The 27,746-nt window shown below is 36.4% G+C and overlaps 1 protein-coding gene across 1 annotated transcript in view; it reads left to right on the top strand.

Moving 5' to 3' along the window:
- LOC150084767 (protein jagged-1-like) overlaps positions 1–27,423 on the top strand; it is a 212,324-nt gene extending 184,901 nt beyond the window's left edge. The window contains exons 19-21 of the mRNA XM_090376349.1: positions 10,491–10,622; positions 19,618–19,777; positions 26,957–27,423. Coding sequence (XP_090232475.1) covers positions 10,491–10,622; positions 19,618–19,777; positions 26,957–27,423 — 759 coding nt within the window. The remainder of the gene's footprint in view (positions 1–10,490; positions 10,623–19,617; positions 19,778–26,956) is intronic.
- Positions 27,424–27,746: the final 323 nt, after the last annotated feature.

Genomic DNA, 27,746 nt, shown 5'->3' with positions numbered 1-27,746 from the left:
TGATCTTGTCTAGAAATCTGGGTGTCATCGAAGATAAGCATAGAAGTAGAAGAATCCTTTTTGCAAGATATAAGTTAGGTCTGACTTTTAGAAGGATTGAAATTAACTAAGTTATCTTTGACACTCTGGAGAATTACCTGGAGATAAGCAATTAAGAAATTGGTGGTGGATATTCAAGAAGTTGCAACTGTTTCTGCAGGCAAGGTTTCTCAAACTAGTAGCTGGAATGCAATGTGCTATCATAAGCAAAATCCAGTCAGTGGAAGAAGGTCATTGATTATACAAGAGAAAAAGAGTAGGAGAAAGAACTGAACCTTGGGGAACACTGGAATTAGTGGAGAATTTAGAAAATAGAGCTATCTACCATCACTCACAGAGAGCAGTTAGAGAGAAATCCGGATATTGGATTGCAAAAAACAGTTGGCAATCCATAAAATGGAAGATTGTTAAGAAGACCGTATTGCCAAACACTAACAAAAGGTTTAGAAATGTCAGGAGCAACAGCTTTTCCATTGAATTTGTCCATAGAAGGTAATATATTTGTCCATAGTGGGTAACATAAGCCAAAATATCACCAGTGGATCAACACCAATGGAATCCATATTGGTGACCATTGATCAGATGGAAGGTTTCAAGATAGTTTAGGAGTTGTAGGCAGTTAATAGATTTTCCCATTACTTTGGAAAGGGTAGAAGTAAGGGCAATGGAATAATCTGGTGGGAATGGTTTGTCCCACTTTTTAGGAACTGGCTGGATATGAGCAAATTTCCAAGCAGGAGGAAAAACACCAGCGAAATAAGAAAGTGTAAAAAGGTGACACAGAACAGGGTAAGCTCAGGAACACAGGTTTTAAGAAGTAGAGAAATCCCATCAGGACCTGGAGCTTTCTTGCCATCGTGATTGTTCAAAATTCTTCTGACTTCCTTTTGACAGAAGACTACAGGTACCATTGAGTAGAGTATACTGGAAATGCAGGAGGGGGTTTACCAAGTTAGTCAATATAAGAATTAGAAGAAAAGTAGGACTTATCTTTAGCTGAGGTGACAATAGTACCATCAGATTTTAACTGAGGTGGGTGTATAGATGGACACAAGTTGCAGCCAATAACCTTGGCAAGAGACCAGAATGCTTGACTACCGTTTGGACACATAGCAAGTTTTCTACTTTTAGCGGCGCCTCCGTAGCCAGGTGGGAAGGAGCAGCAGTGCGTAACACACGCTTCTTGATTAGACTGGGGTTCGAGCCCGTCACCACCAAATACGGAGGATGCGGAAAGGTCAGGGAATGACCACCGCATATTCCCGGAGCAATATGTCCTTAGTTGCTAATGCTCCTAAAAACCAAATAACAAACAAACAAACAAACAATCTACTTTTAGCCAGTTCAAAATTTACTTTGGACTGATTAATAACTGCTTTATAATTGTTGACAGCTTTAATATAGGCAGAAAATGAACCTGGAGATTTGGATTTGAGCCAGTTGCGATATGCAATATTCTTATCTTGAACAGCCTTAGCACATTTATTATAACCAAGGTTTGGATAAAGGATGAGATTTTAAGGAGTGTGGAGTCACTGGTTAAAGAAGCACTGCAGGATCATCTAGACAAGACTTCAGTTATAGCTCAGATACAGCATGGTTTTGTTAAGGGGAAGTCTTGCCTGACCAATTTGATTGGATCATGATGCAGTCACAAAAGAACTGGATGCAGGGAATAACTTTGATATTATATACTTGGATCTTAGAAAGGCTTTTGATACTGTTGCACATGGAAGACTGCTGCACAAATTGGAGCAGTGTGGCATTGGAGGCAAATTGCTGCTATGGATAAAGGGGTGGTTGAGGGGGAGAAGACAGAGAGTGGTAATCAATGGACACTGCTCATCGTGGACTAATGTTATTAGTAGAGTCCCTCAGGGTTCAGTGTTGGGTCCATTATTGTTTTCTGTATTTATAAATGATATTGATGATGGTATATCAAGCTTAATGTCCAAGTTTGCAGACGATACAAAGGTTGGCAGGGTTGTCAAGGACACTACTGACACTATGCTGCTGCAACAATCTGGAAAGGTTGAGCAGATTGGGCTGAGAGGTGGCAAATGAAGTTTAACCTTGACAAATGTAAAGTACCACATATGGGAAACAGCAACCCCAGAGCAACGTATCAACTCTGTGGTACTACACTGACAGTGGTAGAGAATGAAAGGGACCTGGAGGTGGTTGTGCAGGCGGATATGAAGTTCTCTAAGCAGTGCAGACGGGCTGCAAGAGTAGCTCATGGTGTATTGTCAATGATATATAGGAATTTTTCTAGCAGGGATAAGGAGCTGATTATTCCCTTGTATAAGGCAATGGTCAGGCCACACCTAGAGTACCACACCTAGAGTACAGGTCTGGAGGCCTCATTTCAAGAAGGATGTAGAGATGCTGGAACGAGTACAGAGAAGGGCAACAAGATTAGTGAAAGGCAGAAAGGGGTGCTCTTACGAAGAAAGAAAGTTTTGCAAATTACAGTGTCTGCAGACTAGGCACCAGCGAGGTGATCTGATAGAGGTGTATAAAGCCTTGAATGGTTTGAGCATGCTCAATGCTGATGGGATACTGCCTCTTGCTCAGAATAATCACCTGAGAGGGCATGAATTCAAATTGAGGAAAGACAGATGTAGGATAGACGTGCGGAAATTTGCCTTTAGCCAGCGGGTGGTTGGTTGGTGGAACAGACTTCCATCCCTTGTCGTGGAAGTTGATAGCCTAAATAAGTTTAACGCTCAGCTGGACAGGTATTTCGAACGGACAGAGGGGTGAAGTGGAAGCGGGGATTTTATTTTTTTTTTTGGCTGATGCTGCGTAAGCTTGCTTTCTTGCATCAAATGCCTCTGCTAATGCTAATCCCTACAAGAATAATTTCACAGACACAATCTGAGCAAACATTGGCATCAGATTTAAAACAGTAATTCAACCAAGAAAAAGAATTGGAATCTCATAGATATCCCATTTTGCATTCTTGTAATGCCACACAACATGAGACTGAGAACAGCTCCATTGGAAAAGAAGTCATCACGAAGTTGTGATCTGAAGTGCGTAGAAGACCACTTACTCAGACTGTGTACTTTGAAGGGTTGTTTATGATTAGGATTGTCTGTATTCTGGTAGGTAAATGAAAATCTGTGCAAGGTTATTAGCAATTGCAAAAGCCTCAACATCTCAATCAGCTGGGTCTATTGAATGAAAAAAGGAAATTGAGAGAGTTTCAAGTGGTTAGCAGAGTTGGAAGAATGATATGATGAATTTGATAGAATGGCAGATGAATTTGATAGAATGGGGTAGAGAGATTTTAAGCTAGAGAGGATCGAAAAGAGATTCCAAATTACCAATTGTCTAATAGGGAATATTAGAGTGGACATGTGCACAAATACCACTTTTGAAGCAAAAGGAACCATACAGCAAATAATTAGGACAACTGAGATGAGCAGTGACTGAGGTTAAGAATAAAATAATGATAATTATGAACTATGGATGTAAATGCAAAATCTGTGCCTTAATCTATAATGATAAGACATGGTCAGAACCTAGAAACCTTCATAATACTAAACCAGCTTAACAATTCTAACACTTGCAGCTCTTTGACTGGAGTCAAATATCGACTATGCCATAGTTTTTATTGGCAATATTGATCTTGGCATCGTCATCTCTAAAATGGTGCATAGAAAGCTGGAATATGGATGAGGGCTGGATTACAACAGGGCCATTTTATGACTGATCAGTGCCTCCCCCCACTCAACATGCTAATATTCTCACTGAAAACCATTAATGGGAATAAATTTGAATAAAGAATAAAACAAGCTTCTCACAAGAAAAACTGATACAACTGCAACAAAAACCAGCCCCGATGTGGTACAATATATGTTAAACTCCTATTCAGCCCCCATGTTCCTGACATAAAAAAGAAATGTGTACCCGTGGTGATCAAATGAAATAGTTTATTTTAGAAGACAGGTGCATAAATTGTGTATAGAAGAAAAAAGAGGAAGCTGGCCTGCTGAAGACATTGTACTTCTAAAAAGAATTTACTCAGAAATCACTAAAATATACCAAAGCAGTAGAGCTAAAAAAAAAAAGCACATGGAGAGAACTACCCGTGAGGTCTGGTATACAAACTGTTCACCAATCAGATTCAAACTGGAGAAATACTTAGTTCCATGCAGGCGCCTCCATAGCCAGGTGGGAAGGAGCAGCAGTGCGTAGCACACGCTTCTTGATTAAACAGGGGTTCGAGCCCGTCACCACCAAATACGAAGGATGCGGAAAGGTCAGGGAATGACCACCGCATATCCCAGAGCAAAATGGTCTTAGTTGCTAATGCTCCTAAAAACCAAATAACAACAACAACAGTTCCATGCAACATGCAGATTCCCAGGAAACCAACACTTGGGAAGCCCCTACAGACAAAATATTAACTAGAACTATAGCCAAGGAGGGTGAAGAGAATTAAAATGATCATCAGTATAAGAATTATACACTGGTGTTCAAAGAAAGTGCATCACCTATTAAAATTGTAATTATTGTCTGAATAACCTAAGTATATGGCAATATTTCTTACAGATTGCATCAGATAAGATTGACACATGTAGGCGATGACGTAATATTGCATCAGCTGTTACTTTCAGCTATATAAGCATGCTCTGCAAGAGTTGCAGTCATTCATTGCTTATGTCAGGATGGCGAGTTACATGAAGTTGACGCCACGAAGAAAGAGTGCAATTGTTGCTTTACGTGAGGAATGATGTTCTTCTCATCATATTGCTTAAAGAGTGCCTTGTAATCAGTTGACAGTGAGTAGATTTCTTTCCCAACTCAAGAATACTGGTTCTGCTGATAGGAAAAAAGGAACTGAATGTAAACAGGTCTCTACGCCAAAACAGGACCGCGTTTTGAAGCACTTATACCTTAAAAACCATAAAGCTTCTTTGTCTGAGCTGAAAAGAGAATGGGAAGAACATACAGGAGTGGTAGCAAGTGCAGTAACAGTTAGAAGATGCCTCTTAAAAAATGTACTTGTAGCCAGTCGTCCTAAGAAGAAGCCCCTACTCACACAAAAAATGAAAAAGGCCCGATTCATTTGTTATAAGGAGCATGTCAAATCGACCCCCGAGCAGTGGAAGTCAGTTATTTTCTCAGATGAAAAGAAATTCAACCTGCATGGCTCTGATGGGAGACAAATGATTCACCATAGACGTGGTGAAGAATACTATCCAGACTGTATGGTGTTTACAATGAAATTCCCTACCAGCCAAATGATATGGGGGTGCATTTGCATCGTGGAATAGGTCACCTGCAGTTTATAAAAGGTTCCATAAATGCCAATGGATACCTGGCTATATTGGAAGGCAAATTTCTGTCAACTATCGGAGACCATTTCAACCTGCCAAGTATCTGCGTCTTTCAGGATGACTCTTCTCCTTGTCATCGGGCGAAAAGTGTAAGTAGGCATTCTGTAGTTACTTTAGCTTCATTTCTGCATTAGAGGTTCGACAGGAATGTGTTTTCATTTGTTACAGGTGAAAAAATGGTTGGAAGAACGGTCCATTACAACTCTTAGCTGGCCAGGAAACAGCCTGGACCTGAATCCTAAAGAGAACTGTTGGCTTCATGTGGAATCTGCAGTTGCCAGAAAGAAACCAAAGCCCCTTTGTGAACTTTAGGAAGCCATAATTCGTGTTTGGAACCACGAACTATCAATTTATTAGCTTCAGAAATTGATCTCGTCAGTGCCTCGACAGTGTGCTGCTGTCATCAGGGCCAGAGGCAGTTCAACTAAATATTAGTTTGCACCTGGTGAACTTTTCATTTTTTTTTTCCGTTTAAAATGATAGACTGAAGCAAATTGAGGGCTTCTGATAACATTTCAGTCATAATTGTTGTGTTTACCAAAACTGTTGTATAAAGGTTGCAAATGCTCATTTTGGAATATTTTGAGAGCATCTGTGAAATATTACTTAGCTTTGCCTTAATTATTAAAAAATATCTTTTGTTTATATTTCTATTTGTGATGCTAGTCATTAATGTAACATACCATCATGAAAAAGGGTTAGAAATGTGAAATTCCTAGGTGATGCACTTTCTTTGAACACCAGTGTAGTATCGCCCAGAAAGCAGAAGTCATGAAAAAAAGTGAATGAAGAATTCAAGAAGATTAAAAACAACACCTGCACAGGTAAAGAGCAGATTGAGGTGATTAATATGTTACACAAAGTATTCCCCCTAACTTTGACTACCCTGTACACAAAATGCCTCTCTCTGAAGGTACTTTCCCAAAACTGTGGTCCAAAGTAGCACTCAGAATTGTGCATAAAGGGCATGGCAAATCAGAAACTGACCCTGGCTTATATTGACTGATTTCCCTTCTAACTGCTGCTTGGAAATTATATGAAAGAATAATGGTCCAAAGAATAATTGTAACTCACTTAGAACTGGTTCACAACACAAATGTGCTAACCATTTTCATTGACTTTCATGGTGCATTTGACCACCTCTGATGGCATAGAGCATCCTAAAGCATCTACATTGCTCAACAGAAATTTACAGAACTGTTCAGGTATATTTCACTGAACACTGAGCTGTTTTACAAAACAGACTTCATAACATTGAAAGGAACTACTACTAAGGGCTGTCCTCAAGGCTCTGTTCTGGGCTCAACCCATGGAATCTAGTACTTGATGAATTGCTTAATAAAAACTTTACTAATACTAGCGTGGCTATGTATGTGGATAATTTGAAGCTGCTTGTTTCTGTAAATTACAGAAGAGAACTACACTAAACCTTAAATGGAGTTTAAAAAGAATTTTCTACAGGGTGTTATGACAAAAACTAACAGTTTCTCTTCAACAAAACCAAAACTATATTAATGAAAGGTAATCTGAGCATCAACTGGTCAACAGTGATAAACTATTAAAATCACTTAATATCTAATGTTACAGCTCTAAAGTGCACAGGAGTCATTTTAAATCATAAACTACTCTTCAGCTGCTATCTAGCAGATATAAGTTAAAAAAAATATTCATAGGTGTAATAGTCAGGATCATGTGTACCAGTTGGGATACTAAGAGTAAAATGCTGCTCTGCTTCTTTATAAATGTTTTTATCTGCATTTTCACATAGGCATCTGGTATTTGGTACTGCAATTTTTAATAGAGAAACTGTGAACAAAAAATTACCATAATGAACTACAAGTTACCTTAGAGTAAATAGAATGAATTTTTAGGGAAGTCAGAGTGAATTAGGGAGGAGTCAAAATGAACTTTTTTTTTTTTGCTCTGATTTCAATCAGAAACTATTATGTTCATTATTCTGGAGTAATATGCATTTTCCAAGGTAATTTTTTTCCTACAGTTCCACTATTAAAAATTTGATGTCTCTTTTGAATAGGCTGAAAATATGCTATAAAGTTGATGGTACTCTTTCACTTCTTTTTGAACTGCTGCCACATGCCCTTTTAGTTTCTGCCAAATAGTTTACTGCAATTATTTTTCACATAAAATTACCTTTTTTATAAAAATCTAAAGAAATGAATCCAGTATTTAAAAGATATACTTTGCTGTACATCAATTATCAGTAATACTAATTGTTATTCTGTTAGCCTTCAAAAGACTACATAAAAAAAAAAAAAAAAAAAAAACTAGAAAAAGATTAAATTTAAAACTATTTGAAAAACAAGTGATCATTTTATATCTTTAATTGGACTTTTAAACGTCATTTAAGCAGCCACCATGTATTAACTATAGGTGTTTTCTGAGTGAGTGTTGAAATACCTTAACTGAAACTGATATTTAGTTCTACTGATAACTTCTTAAAAGGTTGTAGACACTACAATAAATAAAGCTAGTGGGTGAGAAAACAATCATAGTTACTGTGTGCCAAATTTTACACTATGAGTTCAGAATACACAAATATTTTCAGTTAATATTCCAGTCTTTCTTCAGTGCAATATGTAACACAGCAGCTGTACAGCTGCAGTTTGTACTTTAATCTCACATTAGTCACCCTTCATGCTTTGAAACCTGATAATGAGATTGCTTGTGCCTATTTTCAAGCACTAAGGTTGGTCAACTTTAGTGCCTAATAAGTATCCTGCTTAGCCCATATAGAATTTTGCAAATTTTTGCAATTTATTTTATAAATGGTTCTTTAGTGCTATTAAGGTTCAGATTGATAGATCTAAGCAGGTTTTTTTTCTTTCCCCCCCCCCCTTTTTTTTTAGTTATGCTAAAAATAATATAGTAATGGTGCTATCAGGTCAGCTTTTTACTCTTTTGAACATGCGGAGATATACAGGGTGTTTCAGTTAAACGTTTCAGAACTTCTAAGAGGGGTAGGGTACATCCTGACAACTCGAAATCATATAGCAATGTGGGGTCGGAAATGCTTTCCTGAAGCGGTGTTGTACACAGAAGCACCATAAAGAAAAGAGACCGTAAGTGAGAAATCGTTTTAATAATACATGAAAAGAAGCAAAAGGAACATGGATTAAAGTAAGTGTTCGAAGTTTCTTCCACGGGCTACAATGCACGCCTCACATCTCCGACGCATGGACATCCGAACATTCTGGAATACTCCAGGCGAATTTCGAATTTCTTCGGCAGCTACTGCGATTCTTGCAACCAGCTCCTCAGCATTGTCAACAGGGGTGTCATAAACTAGCGATTTCATATGACCCCAGAAATAAAAATCAAGACATGATAGGTCGGGTGACCAAGCAGGCCAACGCACGGGACCACCACGTCCGATCCACTGTTGACCAAATGTGACATCCAGGTAGTTACGAACATCTCCGCTATAATGGGCAGGGGCTCCATCGTGTTGGAACCACATTGTCTGTTGCGTCGATGCAGAAATCTGTTCATCTCTCAAAAGTTGTGGCAATACTTGCTGCAGAAAGATCAAGTAGATAGGTCCGGTTAGACGACACGGTAACAGGTAAGGTCCGATGAGGTGATCTCCCATAATACCGGCCCATACATTGACCGAAAATCGAATCTGTGCTGCACGACGTCGTATTGCATGCGGGTTCTCGACCGCCCAGATATGGTCGTTATGCGTGTTGAAAATTCCTTCCCTTGTGAAGGATGCCTCATTGGAAAACAACACTTCAGCAGGAAAAAGGGGATTTGTAGCACATTTTCCAAGGTACCACTGTGCGAAAGCAAAACGAGGTGCATAATCATCCGGTTGCTGTGTCTGGACACGCTGCCTGGAGTATTCCAGAATGTTCGGATGTCCATGCGTCGGAGATGTGAGGCGTGCATTGTAGCCCGTGGAAGAAACTTCGAACACTTACTTTAATCCTGTACCTTTTGCTTCTTTTCATGTATTATTAAAACGATTTCTCACTTACGGTCTCTTTTCTTTATGGTGCTTCTGTGTACAACACCGCTTCAGGAAAGCATTTCCGACCCCACATTGCTATATGATTTCGAGTTGCCAGGATGTACCCTACCCCTCTTAGAAGTTCTGAAACGTTTAACTGAAACACCCTGTATAAAAGGGCTTGTGAAATCATTTTCTTTTGAGACCAAACTGAAGAAGCTACATGAAAAAGAACCCATGTTTAAGGGAATGCACCCTTACAATACCATTTAAAAGACAAACCATTTGTCAAAAAATAAAATAAAAATAATAATAAATAAAACCTCCTCCTCCTTCTTCCCTTAAAGAGCTCAATATGATAAATTATATTTTATATAGAGTCACTGCATAAGAAATATGAATGAGAAACTGATTTAAGTGGCTGAAAAATGCAATATCAGAATATTTTTGTAGCAAAATTCCAAAAATTAAAAATCTTCTTAGATCTTTCCTAAACCAAACTAAAGTAAACTTCAAATGTGGGAAATTCTGCATGTACTAAAAAATTTGGCATCAGGGTTAATTTAGAGCACTTCTTGCACGCGCGCGCACGCACGCACGCACGCACGCACGCACGCACACACACACACACACACACACACACCAGTTTTACTATCCAAACTCATTACAAAATAGTAAGTAATTAGCCTTATTTTGACTTAATTAAAAGGCTGAATATACCTAGTTTAATACATTACAGCTAAATGTATTGAAAAGGATTTTCAGCAAGAGTAAGCTTTCACCCATAATCATAGTGTTGGGAAAATCTAGTTATTTTTATGGATTAACTTGTAAGCTGCTTGCCACATTTTGCATTTGATCAATTGCAAAACCAATCCATTAATTTTGGTGGTATTTCTTGGCAGGAAGCTCATAAGCTATGTTATGCTATTATAAAAAGGACTAGAAAAGAATAAATCCTGGTAGGTCTTTACTCAAAAGAATAATTATTTTTCTTACTAGAAGCAGCAGCTTCTAATTGCACTTCATGAAAATATCCATTATGTGATGGAGACTACTACCATTTTTAATAGTAATATTGTAAAATCAGATAACAGAATTAAGTCACATTTTATTGCTTTCTGTAGGGATTGACTGTAGAAGGATTGTGTGTTAAACTTCGAAAATTTCCTGTATTGCATAATTACACCCAGCTTCAAGCAGTTTTTATTCTCTGTGATATTAAAGATGGTGAAGATGACAGCATTGAAGTCACTGTGGTAAACTTTTATTTTACATTTTACTATAAATATTTGGGCGAAGGTAAAGAAAGCCTTCACGAGAACGACGAGAAGCATCGGATAACTTACGCGGAAAATTAGTTTGCCGATACAGCACTCTAGCGCTGCTCACTCGGTAAACAGACAGTAGGTGTTATCAGTCTGGAGCAAAGTCGAGAACGATATACTGATTGACAGTTAGGCGTGGCAAATGATGTGCTGATTGGTGCGTGAACATAACACACGATAACATCGGTTTAGTATCACTGTAGCAGCACTAATGGTAACTTGTCCTAATCGCACATGCCCTAACATTTATTGTAATGGTGAAAAAAGGTCAGGTTACCTTGACTTGAATCCCATGGGAGCTTGAACCCCTCCAGAAGTGGAGGGGGTAACCTAACCTTTTTTTCTTTAGAATCAGTCATATTTAGAAATACATTCATAAAAAAATAAATTTTTTTATGACTGTATTTTTATTTTCTTGTTCAATAATATTCCCTAACGTGAAAAAAGGTCAGGTTACCTCCACTTGAATCCCATGGGAGCTTGAACCTCTCCCGAAATGGAGGAAGTAACCTAACCTTTTTTCTTTAGAATCATGAGTGGACTTGCACATAAATTGTTTAATAAAATATTAATTTTTTATTACTGTACTTTTATTTTTAAAGACGCTCATGCGGAAATTTCTTCCATCTTTAAAAGATTCATCGCTACTATTACCTGTTCACCGTTCATTACAAAACTATTATGCACCATTCTTTACTGGTAAATACACATCATAATGCAAACCAATGACTACACAGTAGCTTGTCTGTCGCACCCACCACCAATCATTTCATCATTTGCCACGCCTACCTGTCAATCAATATATCCTCCAGACCGAGCAGCGCTAGAGTGCCGTATCAGGAAGCTAATTTTCTGCGTAAGTTATCCGACGTTTATTGTTGTTCTCGTGCAGGCTTTCTTTACCCAAGCCAACATTTGTATTAATGTTTTAAATAAAAGATTGGATTATGCTAGATATTATTCCTAATGAGCAAATTATAAATTCTGACACACACACACACACACACACACACACACACACACACACACACACACACACACACACACACACACACACACACACACAGGTCACAGATTGTATAATTGATATTCAGACAGACCTTGCCAATTTGATGTCATATAATTTATATTATCTCTTAATTGAAGGTTGGTGATATTTTCTTGTTAGCTTACCCAAATGTTTCTGAGTTTTTATTTTAAAAAAAAATAAACAAATAAAAAGCTTTAGCACTGGCTGTTCCACGGTACTCTCTTTGCAAGATCTCAAAAATGTCATTAAGTTTCCTCCCTTTAAACTTAAATTTTAGTCTCAGAAACAAATAAATCTGATTGAGTTAAGTTGGGAAACCAGGCTTCATTGCCCATGACTAAAAAGTTATTGCACTGAAAGATTGGTATGAGTGGATGCATTTGTTCATTTGATTTATCATAATGCAGCAACCAATCCTAAGCATGCATTTTTTGTGGATGTTTGAGTCTGACAGCTTTCTACATAGGCACTAAACCCATTGTAAAAGTAATATATTTTGTCTGATTAACATTTTTACCCCATCATTGTGATTTCAAATCAGTTTTCTTAGTAAAACACAGAAATTGCAATGGATACTCAGCTTGATATTACAAAGGTGCATAAAAATAACATGTTAAAGTGGTGTTGTACCAAATTACTCAAAGTTATACATTGCACTTAGCAGAACTATATAACATTATCCATGTTGCCATTGTGTGTAGAGTGGATGTCACCTCATATATTACATATTGTCTTCCAGTAAGTACTGTAATAGACACATGCTTGCAGTGTAATTTGTTGTATACTATTAGTTTACAATAGTTTACTTTGTACCACTAATAAACTATTAGTTTATTTGTGGTACAAAGTGCATGAAACAATCAACAGAAAATTTGTACCAAATTAATTTTAGGGAAACTGAAAATCAACAGAGTTTGTTAAGTGAAAATTAAAATTTCAGCCTGCAAAAGAATTTGAATTTTTCTGTCAGCTTATCTTAAAAATTGTGATGTAGTTGCAAAGCAGGATATATAAGTGAAAGTTGGGAAAAGAGAGAATGTGGAGGAGTCAAATGTGTAGATCATTTAAATGATTTTTCCAGGATTTTTCTAATATCATTGCATCTGACTTTATAGGAAAGTAAGAAAGTAAGTGCAATTGCTTTGAAATGGATATTGAATATTTCATTGGCTGGATGCAGAAAACTAATATGAAAATGGCACCCACTTTAGAAGGACACAATTAGCTAGTATTGTAACTTCTATTTTTAGCACCTACCTACAGCCATTTATCAGAAATGCTCCTTTGTTTTTCATTAATATTTTTTAAAAAATTACTTAATAATTAAATAAATGATATGAGATTGTAATATAATCTTAATAAATTATCAGTATTAATCATATGGTGCAAGGAAGAAAGCATCAAGTTTTTGCTTCACTAGCTGGGGAAAAAATAATAATAAAAATAACAAAAACAGCCTATCACTCCTTACATAGGTACCAGTCCAGCTAATCCAAAACTTTCTCCAAGCTGTCAGCCTCAACTACTCACAGAGTAAGGTATTCTAGTGATTAACAACTCATTGGCCAAAAGATAAACTTTCTACAACAAAATCTGCAGTACATAATTTGAATTTATGGTCCCCAGTTCTAGTATTGTGTACAATCACAAATATTTCACCTTCATTCATTTTGTTCTCCCCTCCAAGATACCTGGTTAGCAAGCTCTGCAGACTACATATTCAAAGTATTTCCTTATATGGGTACCCTTTTCACCCATATAAGGAAATCTCACCAGGCATGTTGCTTGTTTTTGGACCTTTTCAGGAAGCTTGATGTGCAGTCTCCATAACTGTATACAATATTTCAAGTATGATGGCCTCACAATTGCCTTCTACAGTGAGATTATGACCTCCTGGTCTCTACAAGTAAATGTTCAATTAGAATGTGTACCCTTCTGAAGGTTTTACTGCATTTGATTTTTGACCATGGAAATGACATCACTCTGCTCTCACTAAAGACCAAGGCTCACTACTCAGTGTTAAGGCTTCTACTTATGTTCATCTTAGAGACAAGATACAATTCTACCTAAGTTTGCTAACAATTTTTATATTGTATAGCATCACCTAAAAAGTGGAATCTTCTGAACATTTATAAATCTGAGACCTGTCAGGACAGCTGTTTTGAAGCTTATTTATTGCTTCTCATTAGCTGGTGGGTCATCTTTGTTAATGAACATGTCTCAAGCTATGAATAATGTGTTTTATCTAAGTGAACAGCCGAGTAGTATGGAAGTAAAGATTCCATTTAAACACACAGCTGGTAATTATGTGTTTAAATGGAATCTTTACTTCCATGCACTGTTATCTATTGTGTGTACACTATGCTGTTTAAAAATTCTGCAGTCACAACAGGGAAAAAGAACACAAACAGTTTGGTTTTTATTCACTTATAACAACATGCAATTTAAAGAAGCCTAAGGTAACCACAAAAAAAAAAAAAAAAAAACTTCATCACCCCCCCCCCCCACACACACACACACAATAATAGTCTGAACTGACTGTCAGAGGAACTACTGAAAAATTTGGCAAGTCACATATAAGAAAATGCCTGGCTAAAATTTAAATTTCTGGTTATATTCATCAGTGAAATCACTATCGTGATTTCATTGATGAATAGCCATGAGGCACATCATCCAATTTAATAATGTCACATAAACAGTAAATTCTGTTACTTTACTGTTCATGTAATTCAACACAGCATTGCAGTATTATTCACTGCTCACTATTATTATCTTAAACTTACAGGAAACACATGAGAACATTTTCACTGCCATAAATGAAAGTGAAGCACCTTAAGAGTCCTACCCCCATGGGAAGATGAAATGAATGGATCACAACTACTAAAATACTTAATAGTTTCATCCAAAAAAAGTTTCTGTTAGGAAATTGAAAGTCTCTTTGATCTGCTTTTAGGAACTTTCAAATTGAAAGGAATAACTGTAATTAGATTCAGTGAAATCAACACAGAATGCTGAAAACACAAAAAAGAAAGGTGTAGCCCATTCAAAAGGAACAAGACTGTAAAGAAAAGAGAGGAAACTTTTGAAGATTAGCCTGTGAGCTGCAGAGTAAAGTTGATAAACTGATTCAGAGTAAACATAATAAAAGGAACTGCTTTGCATTTTATAGGACAATACAATTTTAATTTTTTCGAATTACAAAGGTTTAATATTATTATGGGAAATTGACTATTATTATAATTCATTTTACTGAATAGTCTGTGATTAAATTTTTAGTAAGGCATTATTATTTCAGAGCCAGATAAGTGATAAAATATCCTGGGTAAATGACTACTACTACCTGTAGGTCAGCAGTCGGCAACCTTTTTTGAGTGAAGAGCCATTTTTGATCTAATTTAAAAAAGAGAGAATTGGAAGAGCCGCACCTCAGCTCAAGATGGGAGGAAGGGAGGGGTTTAAGAAATGGAAGAGTGTGGGAAGGCGTTTTATTAAAAAAATATATTTTTTGAAATATTATTCATTAATACTGAAAAACATAACAAAAATGCAATTAGGTACAAATTAATATTAGCATTAGTTGAGGCATATGATGCAAGAAAGCAAGCTTATACAGCATCAGCCAAAAAAAAAAAAAACCGTTCCCATTTCACCCATCCAGTCACTCCAAATGTTTGTCTCGTTTAGCCTTAAATTTATTTAAGCTATCAACTTCCACAACAACAAATGGAAGTCTCTTCCAGCAATCAATTACCCGTTGGCTAAAGGCAAACTTCCACACATCTATTCTACAACTTTCTTTCCTCAATTTGAATCCATGCCCCCTCAGGTTCTTAATCTGAGCAAGCAGAAGTATCCCCTCAGCATTGAGCCTGCTCAAACCATTCAAGGCCTTATACAACTCGATCAAATCACCTCACAGATGCCTAGTCTCCAGATGCTGCAACTTGCAGAACTTAAGTCTTTCTTCATAAGCGTACCCCTTTGTTCCTCTCGCCAATCTTATTGCCCTTCTCCGTACTCATTCTAGAAACTCTACATCTTTCCTAAAATGAGGCCTCCAGACCTGTATACAGTACTGAAGGTGTGGCCTGACCATTGCCTTATACAAAGCAATAATCACCTCCTTTCCTTGTCGCTGCTAGCAAAATTCCTATATATTATTGACAAAACTACATGACCTGCTCTGGCAGCCCATCTGCACTGCTCAGAGAACTTCATATTTGACTGCACAATTACCCCCAACTCTTTTTCATTCTCCACCACTCTGAAGGTAGTACCACACAGTTGGTATGTTTCTCTTGTGTTACTGCTACCCATATTGAGTACTTTGCATTTGTCAGTGTTCAACTTCAGTTGCCACTTCTCAGCCCATCTGCCTAACCTTTCTAGATCCTGTTACAGCAACACGCTGTCTTTACTGTGATTAACAACCCTGCCAACCTTTGTAACATCTGCAGACTTGGACATTAGGCCTGATGTACCTTCATTGATAAATACACAAAACAACAATGGGCCCAGCACCGAACCGTGGGGAACTCCGCTAATAACATTAGTCTACATAGAGCAGTGTCCATTTATTACCACTCTCTGCTGTCTCCCACTCAACTATCCTTTTATCCATTGCAGTAACTTGCCTTTGACACCATGCCACTCCAATTTGTACAGCAGTCTTCCATGTGCAACAGTATCAAAAGCTTTCCTGAAATCCATGTATATGATATCAAAATTATTTTTTGCATCCAGTTCCTTTGTGACCACATCGTAGTATGCAATAAAATTGGTCAGACAAGACTTTCCCTTAACAAGACAGCAGTAATAGCTCAGCAGCACTGAGCTATTACTGCTGTCTTGTCTAGGTGATCCTGTATCACCTCTTTAACCAGTGACTCCATTATTTTCACCAGAACAGAAGTTAAACCAACAGGTCTATAATTATTTGTGTCACCCTTTGCATCCTCTTTGTGAATTGTGGACACATTTGCACATCTCCAGTTCATGGGGACCTCCCCTGACTCTAAGGATTCTCTCATAATTATGGCTAGAGGTTTGCTTACTTCCCTTGCTGCCTCCTGCATTATAACTGGCCCATCTGTCCCAGGTGTCTTTTTTATGTTTAGGTTCAACAATTTCTCCTCCACTTTGCTCTCAGTTATTACAAAATCACTTAGCTCCCGGTTAAAGTTTGATAACGTTTGGGATTCCCCTCCTTGAATAACTCCTCACGTGTGAATGTAGATGCAGAATACTCATTCAGTTTATCAACTACTTGAGCAGGATCATTAATAGTCAAACCATCTATGTTAAGTGGACCAATCTGATTCATCCCCTTCCTTCTTAAGTAAAGAACTCTTTGCTGTTTTTCTTTGCGTCCTTTGCAAAAGATTTCTCGTAATCTGCCTTCACCTGCCTAATCTCCTTTGTGAGTTGATTACAGACTAGCTTATATTTTCGATAGGCTTCTGTGTCACCTGATAATTTATATGCATCCCATGCACTTTTCTTCTCTGCCACAATCCTCATTAATCCATCTGACATCCATTTAGGCCTGAACCTTGAACAGTATTTCTTAGTTGGTATGAAAACCTTGTAGCCTCCAAGAGTAATCCCTGAAGGCTTCCCATTTAGAATTCACCATTGGTAACATCATCAGTTTATCCCACTGTATAGAATTTAAAAACTGTCTGAGACCACTGTAGTCACCTTTAAGAAAATAAAAACCCTTCCCTTTACCCTTGTTAGTAGTTACATCTTTAAGTAAATCCCATAACAGTACACTGTGGTCATTGTCCCCTAGTGATTTCTTTATCTGCAAATTCTTAATGCATGAATAATCACTGCTGATAATCAGATCAAGGGTATTACTCCTTCTGGTTGCCCCTCGAATATGTTGCTGTAGAAAACAATCCTCCAATAAATCCACAAAAGTCTTGCTAGCGTGTGAGTGACCATCCCACAAGTTCCAGTCAATATCTGGAAAGTTAAAATCTCCCATTACAAGACATTCTGATTTACTGGCCCATTCTATTTCTCTGCACAACTGTTCATGTGCTCATCAGAGTCATTACGCCTTCTCTCATTTTCCCTTTCCCAGTGTTTATGTCACACCAAACACTGAACATTTCACTGTCCACCTGTGTCAACTGGATGCACTTCCTTAGATTTTATGTGTTTCTTAACTAACAGCATAACCCCTCCTCCTTTCCTACCTGTCTGTCCTTCCTGTACACATTGTACTCCCCAAATTCCAATTCTGCACTGCTTATATGTGTGTAACACCATGTCTCTGATATCACAATAATATCTACCTTTGATGTCTTGATCAGCATTTCAAATTCATCAATTTTATTTACTTATAGCATTAGTGTACATGCACTTATTCTTACTCTTAGTTACTCTAACACAGCCCCGATATTTACTTGTTCCATGATGACTCCCAGCAGCTGTTGAATTCCCCAGCAATTTGCTCTCCAGGCTGCTGCTCATTAAAATAGAAGCAATGCAAGAATCACTTTCGCCTCTGCCTGCAGCTACCTTTAATCTTTTAGTCTGTGAATCCCCCCCAATCTAGCAGTTTTCAAACCCACCTAACACTGCATGGATAGCATTAACAAATATTCTTGCACCCTTTCTATTTAAGTGTATCCCATCGCTATAGAAGCAGTCTCTCCTGTTAGCAAGCACAGACCACTCTGAAAAAAATTCTACTCTGCGAGCCTTGCACAATCTCTCCAGGGCTGAATTGATTGACAAGGCTCTCATCATATACTCCCTCCTATCTTGGATAAATGACTACTACTACTTGTAGATTTTTGTTATCAATTTTGTTATCAAAGGTTGGCAACCTTTTTTGAGTGAAGAGCAATTTTGATCTAATTAAAAAAGAGAGAATTGGAAAGTTGCACCTCAGCTCAAGCTGGGAGGAAGGGAGGGGTTTAAGAAATGGAAGAGAGTGGGAAGGCATTTATTAAAAATATATATATTTTGAAATATTATTTATTAATACTGAAAAAATGTAACAAAAATCCAATTAGATATGAATTAATGACTTTTGCTGCTGAACTTCTTGATTGAGTCTCCTAACATCAGGCGAGTATGCTGTAATTTTCATCTTTAAACATGCTGAAATGCTCGCATTATTCAGAAAGTTTCTTGATTTATTTTTAATAAAGTTCATTTTCGAAAATATTTGTCCACAGAAATCTGTCAAACCAAAAACTGAGAGAAATCAAAATGCAAATATTTTCAAATTTGTATGTGTCTGGTAAGCTACTCACCCTATGTATCCAACACAAGTTGGTCTTGGCTTTTCAACTCATCTATTGCATCCATTTTTGTAGAATTACAAGGGCAGCCTTTTGCCTCTCCAAATCCTCAATTTCAGTTTTAAGGTATTTTAGTCTTGCATTCCACATGTCCTTGATGCCGACCGGGCTAGCCGGGTGGGTAAAGTGCCTGCCTGGCAACCCAAAGGTCGCGGGTTCGATTCCCGCCTCGGGCTTGGATCAAAGTACTGCAAAAAACCTTGGGAGGTGCCAGAGAAGCCTATGCGCCAACAACTACCCAAAAAAAAAAAAAAAAATGTCCTTGATTTTTAAGTCTTCTAACTTCATTTCGAATTGTGCTTCATGTGGGCTAAAAGTTAGAGCTGCAGTTACATGCTGAAAGAGCTACATGCGACTCGCGAGCAGCAGGTGCCAACCCCTGCTGTAGGTACTTGATTTCATATATTGAATCAACCTCACATGCAAGTAGAAGCTTCATTCCTTGAAACATAATCACTGATTTGTATTCTATTAAAATTTTTTCACAATAAAGTTTCTTTGAACTATTTGAAGTTAATTTTTTAATATTATATATATATATATATGTATTATATTAAAAATATTTTTATTTCAGTCTACAGTTGGAGAGCCATCATTAGGTACATATGCAGTAGTCAGTGGTGTAGCCAAAAAAATGGCAGATTTAATCAGCCGCAAACTTGCTAATAGTTCTGCTTTGGCTGGAGTAATTGAAGTAAAAGTAGAAACATCCTTAGTGAGTCCAGAAAATTTAAGTGAGTAGTTTTCAGTAATTATTTTTGTTATCAATATCATTATTGAATTGATTGGCCCTATTTAAGGATTTAATCTTGATATGACAAAAGATAGATAAATAAATAATGAAAATATATAAATAAAATTGAGCCCGGAAGGTCATATAAAAATGTTGATATGAGTGTGATCAATAAAAAAATATTTGTTAATTTATAGTAGTTGTTTTGCACCAAAAGCCAAATATTATTTATGCTTTTTTTGGGGGGAGGGGGATCATTACCTTTCCCCAAGAATGGTACAATCTCCATTTCAAGTTGTGTAGTATTCAGGTTGTAAATTTATTTCTGGCCTTTGGTTTTCATATATTTCATATTTCATAAAAAGTATACTATTTTTTTTTTTTTTCTTGGTTTTTATCTCTGTATTTCATTACTCAAAGTCTGGATTTTAATTATTTTCTGCTCTCTGGCAGTTGTACATATTGAGCAAACTGATTAATTGTTGCATACATTGAAAGTTTCTATATACAGGGTGTTTTGATTAAAGGCACTGGAGTCTATCTCACTTATTTTTAGGTTTAGGCTGTTTGTCCTCCACACCTGTTTTGTCATATGTGGACTGAAATTTTTGAATTTGATGTGTTGAAATTGGATTAAAAGTATAGTAAACTATGTAAAATCTAGAAATTTACAATTTGGCATATTTTTACAAAAAAAAGAAAAAAAAAAAAAGAAAATCGATATTTTAAAATTCAGGAGTATTATTAAGAAAGCAATCTAGCACTTGTATCAAAAGTCACATTTGTCTTTAAGAATCCATAAAAAAGAGTGCAATTTCTCTCTATAAAATGCTAAGCAGTACTATTTTATCCTTTAAATATAGCTGACAAAAGAGTAGTTTAAGCTGCATAGACAATGTAATGCAATGGTCTGTCTTAATTCTCACAGTAGAAAAAACTGACTTCGCAGTTTGTTGCCTTGGCTTTGTACTATTTTCAAAAAAAGCTTGCCAAAAGGTTAATGGCAAGCCATTTGTTTAAAAGATGAGACTGCTATTACAGGCCTTTTCAGGATCAATTGGTCCATCATCAGATAGTAAGTGGTCTGTAGTGGCAATGTGTAGACAAAACAGTTACAAAGTTGTTCAATGTGAGTTTCCATGCAGCATATGATAATGGATTTTTCAAAGTTGTAACAGAGCTAAAGCTAGCTGTTTTGTGTAAGTGTTGGCACTAGAGGCCACCTGCTATCTGACAAGGTACCAGTTAGGCTTGAAACACACCATCATAGGAGCCTCATCTTTTGAAACAAATAGTCAAACTTTTGGAAAGGCATCTTCGTGAAAGTAGTACAATACCAGGAAAACTCATTACAAATGAAACATTGTTCTGCTGTTGGAATTAAGCCATTGCATTATCTACGTGGTTTAAATCCTTCTGGTGATAAAAGAAGTTGAAAGAAAAAAATAGTCCTGCAAACATAATTTCTCTGAGGCATTAGAAAAATTATGTTTGCAGTACTGTCTTGTTAGCTTTAACTATATTATAGCTTTGAATTTCTCTTTTTTTTTAGTGCTATCTCTCATTCAGTAAACTTTATAACTTAGTAAAAACTGTTCTTTCAAATTGCAGCTATGTGGCTGTCATACATCACCTGCTTTGATGTCACTTTTAATTTCTCTTTGCTCTCGCCTATCCTTTAGGACAGGTGACAGCAAATAAAGATTGAAAATGCCCAATGTGGCCACAGCTATAGAAAACAATGTTTCATTTAATCTCTTCCATAAGCAGTGACTTACTGGCATGCACACTTGGCTTCTCACTCTGTGCTAACACTATGGAAGAGAGGACCTAGTAAATGACCTTGACTGTCTGTTGTTTTTCTTTCGCTGCTATAGTTATAATGGTGGCAAAAACAAAACTTGGGGATCTTATGTTATTAAATGCAAGAAATTGATTGAATTTCTCTATAGTGTACATTTAAACTGAAAAAGATTACCTCATTATAATAATTCTTCCTCAAGAAGAATTAGTGTTTTCTCTAATGCACATTCATTGATATTCTGATATTCACTGTGATTATGTTAGCATTAGGATTAGTTGAGGTATATGATGCAAGAAAGCAAACTTATACAGCATCAGCCAAAAGAAAAAAAAAAAAAAAAAAAAACCCCACCCATTTTACCCATCCATTAACTTCAAATATTTGTCTAGTTCAGCCTTAAATTTATTAAAGCAATCAACTTCCTTCAACAACAGATGGAATTCTGTTCCAACAATTAACTACCCACTGGCTAAAGGCAAACTTCCGCACATCTATTCTACAACTGTCTTTCCTCAATTTGAATCTATGCCCCCTCAGGTTCTTAATCTGAGCAAGCGGAAATATCCCATCAGTATTGAGCCTGCTCAAACCATTCAAGGCCTTATATACCTCAATCAGATCACCTCGCAAGTGCCTAGTCTCCAGCTGCTGCAACTTGCAGAACTTAAGCCTTTCTATGTACTTGTTCTAGCAACTCTACATCTTTCCTAAAATGAGGCCTCCAGACCTGTATACAGTACTAAAGGTTGTAGCCTGACCATTGTCTTATACAAAGGGATAATCACCTCCTTTCCTTGTCTCTGCTAGCAAAATTCCTATATATCACTGACAAAACTCTGCTCTGGCAGCCCATCTGCACTGTTCAGAGAACTTCATATCTGACTGCACAATTTTTAATTATTATTAAAAATTTATTACCCCCAACATTATTACCCCCAGATCTTTTTCATTCTCCACCTCCCTGAGTTGAAACATACACAGTTGGTATGTTTCTTTCGGGTTACTGCTACCCATATGGAGTACTTTGCATTTGTCAATGTTAAACTTCACTTGCCACTTCTCAGCCCATCTGCCTAACTTTTCTAGATCCTGTTGCAGTAGCATACTGTCATTAACAACCCTGCAAACTTGGATATTAGGCATGATATACCTTCATCAATATCATTGATAAATACACATTATTAAAGCTATCAACAATGGGCACAGCACCGAACCCTGGGGGACTCTGCTAATAACATTAGTCCATGTAGAGTAGTGTCCGTTTATTACCACTCTCTGCCGTTTCCCACTCAACCATCCCTTTATCCATTGCAGTAACTTGCCCTTAATGCCATACTGCTCCAATTTGTACAGCAGTCTTCCATGTGCAACAGTATCAAACAGTATGTTTATTGTCATTTATTCATATTTAACAAATCGATTTGTTATTTAAATTTTAACCATAGTATTACCTTTCAGTTATTATAAATATTTACAGATATAAATAAGTTTAGTTGTTAATGCTTAATATTCACTGAAATGTGCTTCACCAAAACTTCTTAACTACTAGGCTTATTCCTAAAATCTGGCACCGCTCATTCTCTGAGGATGCAGAATTTTAGAGTTCACTTTATTACAATTTTTAAATTTAACTTTACCAAATGTGAAAGTAATTCCCCATCCATAAATTATATTTATGGGGGGGAAAAAGTTGTAGCATGATAAGTTGCAATGCATTCACTGCCTTCATACATCGTTACATGTATTGGATAGCAGAGTTCACTTAGAACTCTTCTTTTCCTGCTTTGAATAAAATTAGTTTACATTCATTTCAGAAATGCATTTTTAGACTAAACAGAGGAACTTTCTCAATGGGAACAACTTTCTCATTGAGAAAAAAGCAGTTTCTTAGAGAAATTTAAATTTAGAAAGCATAAAACTTAGTCAGTACTACTTAGTCTAATTTTAATATCCAGTTCAAAGTATAATGCAAAATGGCACAGACGACAAATAGCCTAAACTTAAAACTAAGCAAGATAAGACTTACTTTGAGGGGGAAAAAACTCTTTGTCATTCACACTTTCACCAATGCCAAAGTGTTACTATCTAGTTCTGCTTTAAATCTTACCAAACTCTCTTCCTCGACCACTGTGGTGTGGCAGGCAATTTATTCCAATGATCTACAACATGCAGCCTGAATGTAAACTGTATGAAGTATCACCTTCTGTTAATCACTAAAATTTTGCATTTGTGACCTCTAGTCCTTGTTTCTTCTAGGACTAGAGGTCCAGTGAAAATAACGATCCCCTTCAGGGCTTTATATAACTTGATCAGATCTCAACCCCAGATGTGTAGTTGCCAAGCTTTGCAGTTTGCACTTTCTAAGCCATTCTTCATTTGTACATTGAATAGCACCATTTTTCAGTCTGGTTGCCTTACTTTGCACCTTTCCTAGAGTATGGCCTCTAACCCCCCCACCCACCCACTCCCACCCCAACACAATATTCTAAATGTGGGTTGCACATTGTCTTATATTTTTATTGTGACAAGACTGTCCTGATTTTAAAAAAAATTTTTTAAAAGATATATATATTTATATATATATTATATATATATATATATATATATTTTTTTTTTTTTTTTGTTAGTTGTTGGCGCATCGGCTTCTGTGGCCATAATGCACCTCCCAAAGTTTTGCATTTTACTCTGATCCAAGCCTGAGGCGGGATTCAAACCCACGACCTTTGGGTTGCCAGGCAGGCACTTTCACTATAATGAAAATATTTCCAGATCACAGATGATCTTATTAAAGTACTTTGACTGGTCAAGAAAATGAAAAGCTGAATCAGAACAAGAAAATGCTGATTCCATGATCGGTCATGCAGTAGTCAGTAATATCAAATTGTATGGAAAAGTGACACAACTCAAAAATTGCTGAATTCGAGTTAATATAATAGAAGAATGCACAAGCTTGAACTCTACATCCTGGAAAAAACTACATAGTTATAACTCCAATTTTGAGCCAATAGAGTGCAGTTTTGTCACTTTTCTACCAAGTAGGTATCCTCACTGGTCACAGTAGACAAGTGACACATCAGAGTTGTATATGACAAGATTATCTTTGTTGTGCTGGTAAAACAACACTTTTTTTTTTAATTGTGACTGGATGATATTTTCTTATTTTATTATAAATCTAAATTAAACTGCTATAACTTTACAATTTCAGACTTAAAAGTGATAAAGTACAGTGTTTCTACTGGCACGAGTGTGAAGGTAACCGGGGGACCATAGAAATAGACACTTGCATTTATAAATATTTAGAGACTGCCAGATCTGTGAACAGTACTGATCTCAAGATTACCTTCTACTCAGACAACTGCAGTGGACAACAGAAGGATAAATTCACTGTTGCCATGTACATGCATGCTGTATCTATGTTGAGTATTCAAGCTGAGTCCATCACAAAAGTTTCTAATTACAGGACATACGCCAAATGAAAAATAACGTGCATTCTATGATAGAAAAATCAGTAAAGTAAGCATTGAAATCTGGACCAATTTATATTCCTTGGCAGTATGTGACATTAACACATTAAGAAACGAGGAATCCGTATAGAGTACCTGAAATACCCATGATGATTTCATCGATTTTAAAAACGTTTGTCAGCATTATGGGAACAACTCAAAGACAGTGAAAATGTAAAGTTAGGCAAAACAAGATACTGAAAGTAGAAAAATGTAGTCCCAGTGCATTCTTCATAAAAACGTTGTACGAGCAAGAGGACTATAAAAAAAAAAAAAAAAATTGTGACTAAGAGACTTCACTCATCACAGGGTAAAACTATCGAATGAAATCAGCATACACTAAGAAGATACAGGATACAAGAATAATCAGATATCCTGGACCTTATTAAAACAGATCATATCCCTAAAAGCTATGAACCATTTTATGTTTCACCATCCAAACCTTTAACCTTATTTTGATTAATAAGAGAATTATTGTATTTTTTAAAATTAAAATTACATTTTTTGTTAAATTGTTCATTTAAAAATATATATTTATTAACTAACAAAATACGCTATTTTTGTCTAAACTATTTGAAAATGTTAATTTTTCTGTACCTTTCCTATATTAAAAGTGTCACAACTAAAATGAGAAAAGTGACACAACTTCAAGTCATGATATGGCCTCTAGGTAGTCATGGTAACACAAATCTGTTAGAAAGATTTATTGCATCTTTATCAAGCTGGTAATTTTTTTTCTAATCTATTATTAACGTCCACAATTGAGATGTAACCTTATCTGATTTCTTTGTTTTCGCTTTTCTGAAACATCACATTTTTTGAGTTGTCACTTTTCCATACGATGTGCAAAATGTGTTGATAACATCATTCAGAAGAATCACTTGCCATAGATAGGGAGTTGTCACTACAGCTTGGAATCAGTGAAACAATTCTGAGTGCAATAATTAACCATTTTGGTTATTCAGACACATATTTGGGGTTTGTTCCACAACAACTGATACTAGAACACAAATTTCAGAGGAAGGAAATTGTTTCTGAGTTATAGGCACAATGAGGTAGCCTTCCTTTCATGGATTGTTAGTAGTGTTAAAACCTAGGTGCAGCACTTTGTACCATAAACCAAATGATAATCCACAGGCTGGTGTCAACATAAACTTCCCATGCAAGTTCAAAATACATTTCAAAAGGAAAGTAATGAACATTATGGACAGACAAACCATAAATTCTGAGGCATATCTTGAACAGACTCAAGAGCTGTTCACAATGAATCCAACCAGAAAAAAAGAAGTGAAAGATGTCCTTCTCCTACACAAACAAGGAAAGGAAATGTAAAACTACAATAGACTACGATGCCCTGTTCACCATAAGTTCAAATTTTTCTCTTTCAGACTTCCAGTTTTTTGATTTAGGAATGATCAAAAGGTTTTCAATGAAGTGAAAAAGTAACTCAGAGACTGAAGCTATAGAAAAAGGCAGTGATTATCTAGAAAAATAGTGTATAAACAGACATGTAAAAAAAAAAAAAAAAAAGTGCAAATTTTCAGCTTTTTAAAATAACATTTCCTGAGAAAAACTGGGCCAAAACTTTTGAGTGACACTTGTAGCATTATACTTTTCACAGAAGAAATGCTGTTTACTGGTGGTGCAATACTGGGGTATACATGATGATAGTCCCATAACAGATAACCAGAAACCTACAAACTTTATTACAAAAGCTTTGTAATAAAGTCTAGTTTTGTAAAATATATATACAAATGCTACTGTTAAGCTGAGTTTGTATTTAGATGAGCTTGAAAATTGTTATGCTCCAAAGGTTTTAAATTACAATTTTTTAATATGAATCTTTTCTTTCTTTTCTTTTTTTTTGCTTTAGGTCAAAGTTATTTGGTTCCTTTGCTGGTGTCTCTCTTAGCTCTTTTACTATTAGCGGCAACTTTAGCTGTTGGAATCTGGTACTATAGAAACCATTGTGGAAAAAGATCTTCCCTAAGTAATTGTCAATCTCTTCCACATTCTATTAGTAGTAAATTAGAACAGCTGGAAGTAGATGAGAAGTCTAATAATCAGAATGAAGAGAATTTGAGACGATATCGAAATCCACTTCACACTAGCAGTGCCAATGAAAAACTTTGTTCTATTACTTCTAGTGATTCTACAGAGATGATTGAAATTGACTTTGACCCTGAAAGGGCAAGTATTCCAAGCAGAATATATAAAGCACAGTCACCAGAAGCCAAGAAAAACACAACCCCTTCAGCAGCCAGTGAAAAAGACTTTGAAAAAGACAATAACTTAAAAGCTAACCAGAGGAGGCTTTCAGACAGAGAAATGATTGTATAGTAGTAGTTAGTGCAAGTACACCATTTTCTCCCTTTGGGAGGTAGTCACTTTATTTATTTGTCATTGTTCCTCTGAGTTTCAGGGGGTATATCTTTCACTACTAATTAAAAGAAAGAAGAAAAAAAAGAAAAAAAAAAGAAAAAAAACTGGACAGAATGATAATCTTGTGAAATATGAAATTCCCAGTGATTGCAAAAATTGGAAGACAGTTTACTATCTCCTAAAAGGAAGGGGGAAAAAACTGCGAAGATTTAATTAAGACAGTTAAAAATTATTGCGGTTTTTGTATAAAATAAAGTGCCTATTAGCTATGGCTTTAACTT

The sequence above is a fragment of the Mastigoproctus giganteus genome, chromosome 6 (assembly GCF_048544385.1).
Source record: "Mastigoproctus giganteus isolate SK-2022 chromosome 6, ASM4854438v1, whole genome shotgun sequence".
Lineage (NCBI taxonomy): Eukaryota > Metazoa > Arthropoda > Arachnida > Uropygi > Thelyphonidae > Mastigoproctus > Mastigoproctus giganteus.
Note: the sequence above shows the minus strand (reverse complement) of the source record. Positions and strands in the feature narration are given on the sequence as shown.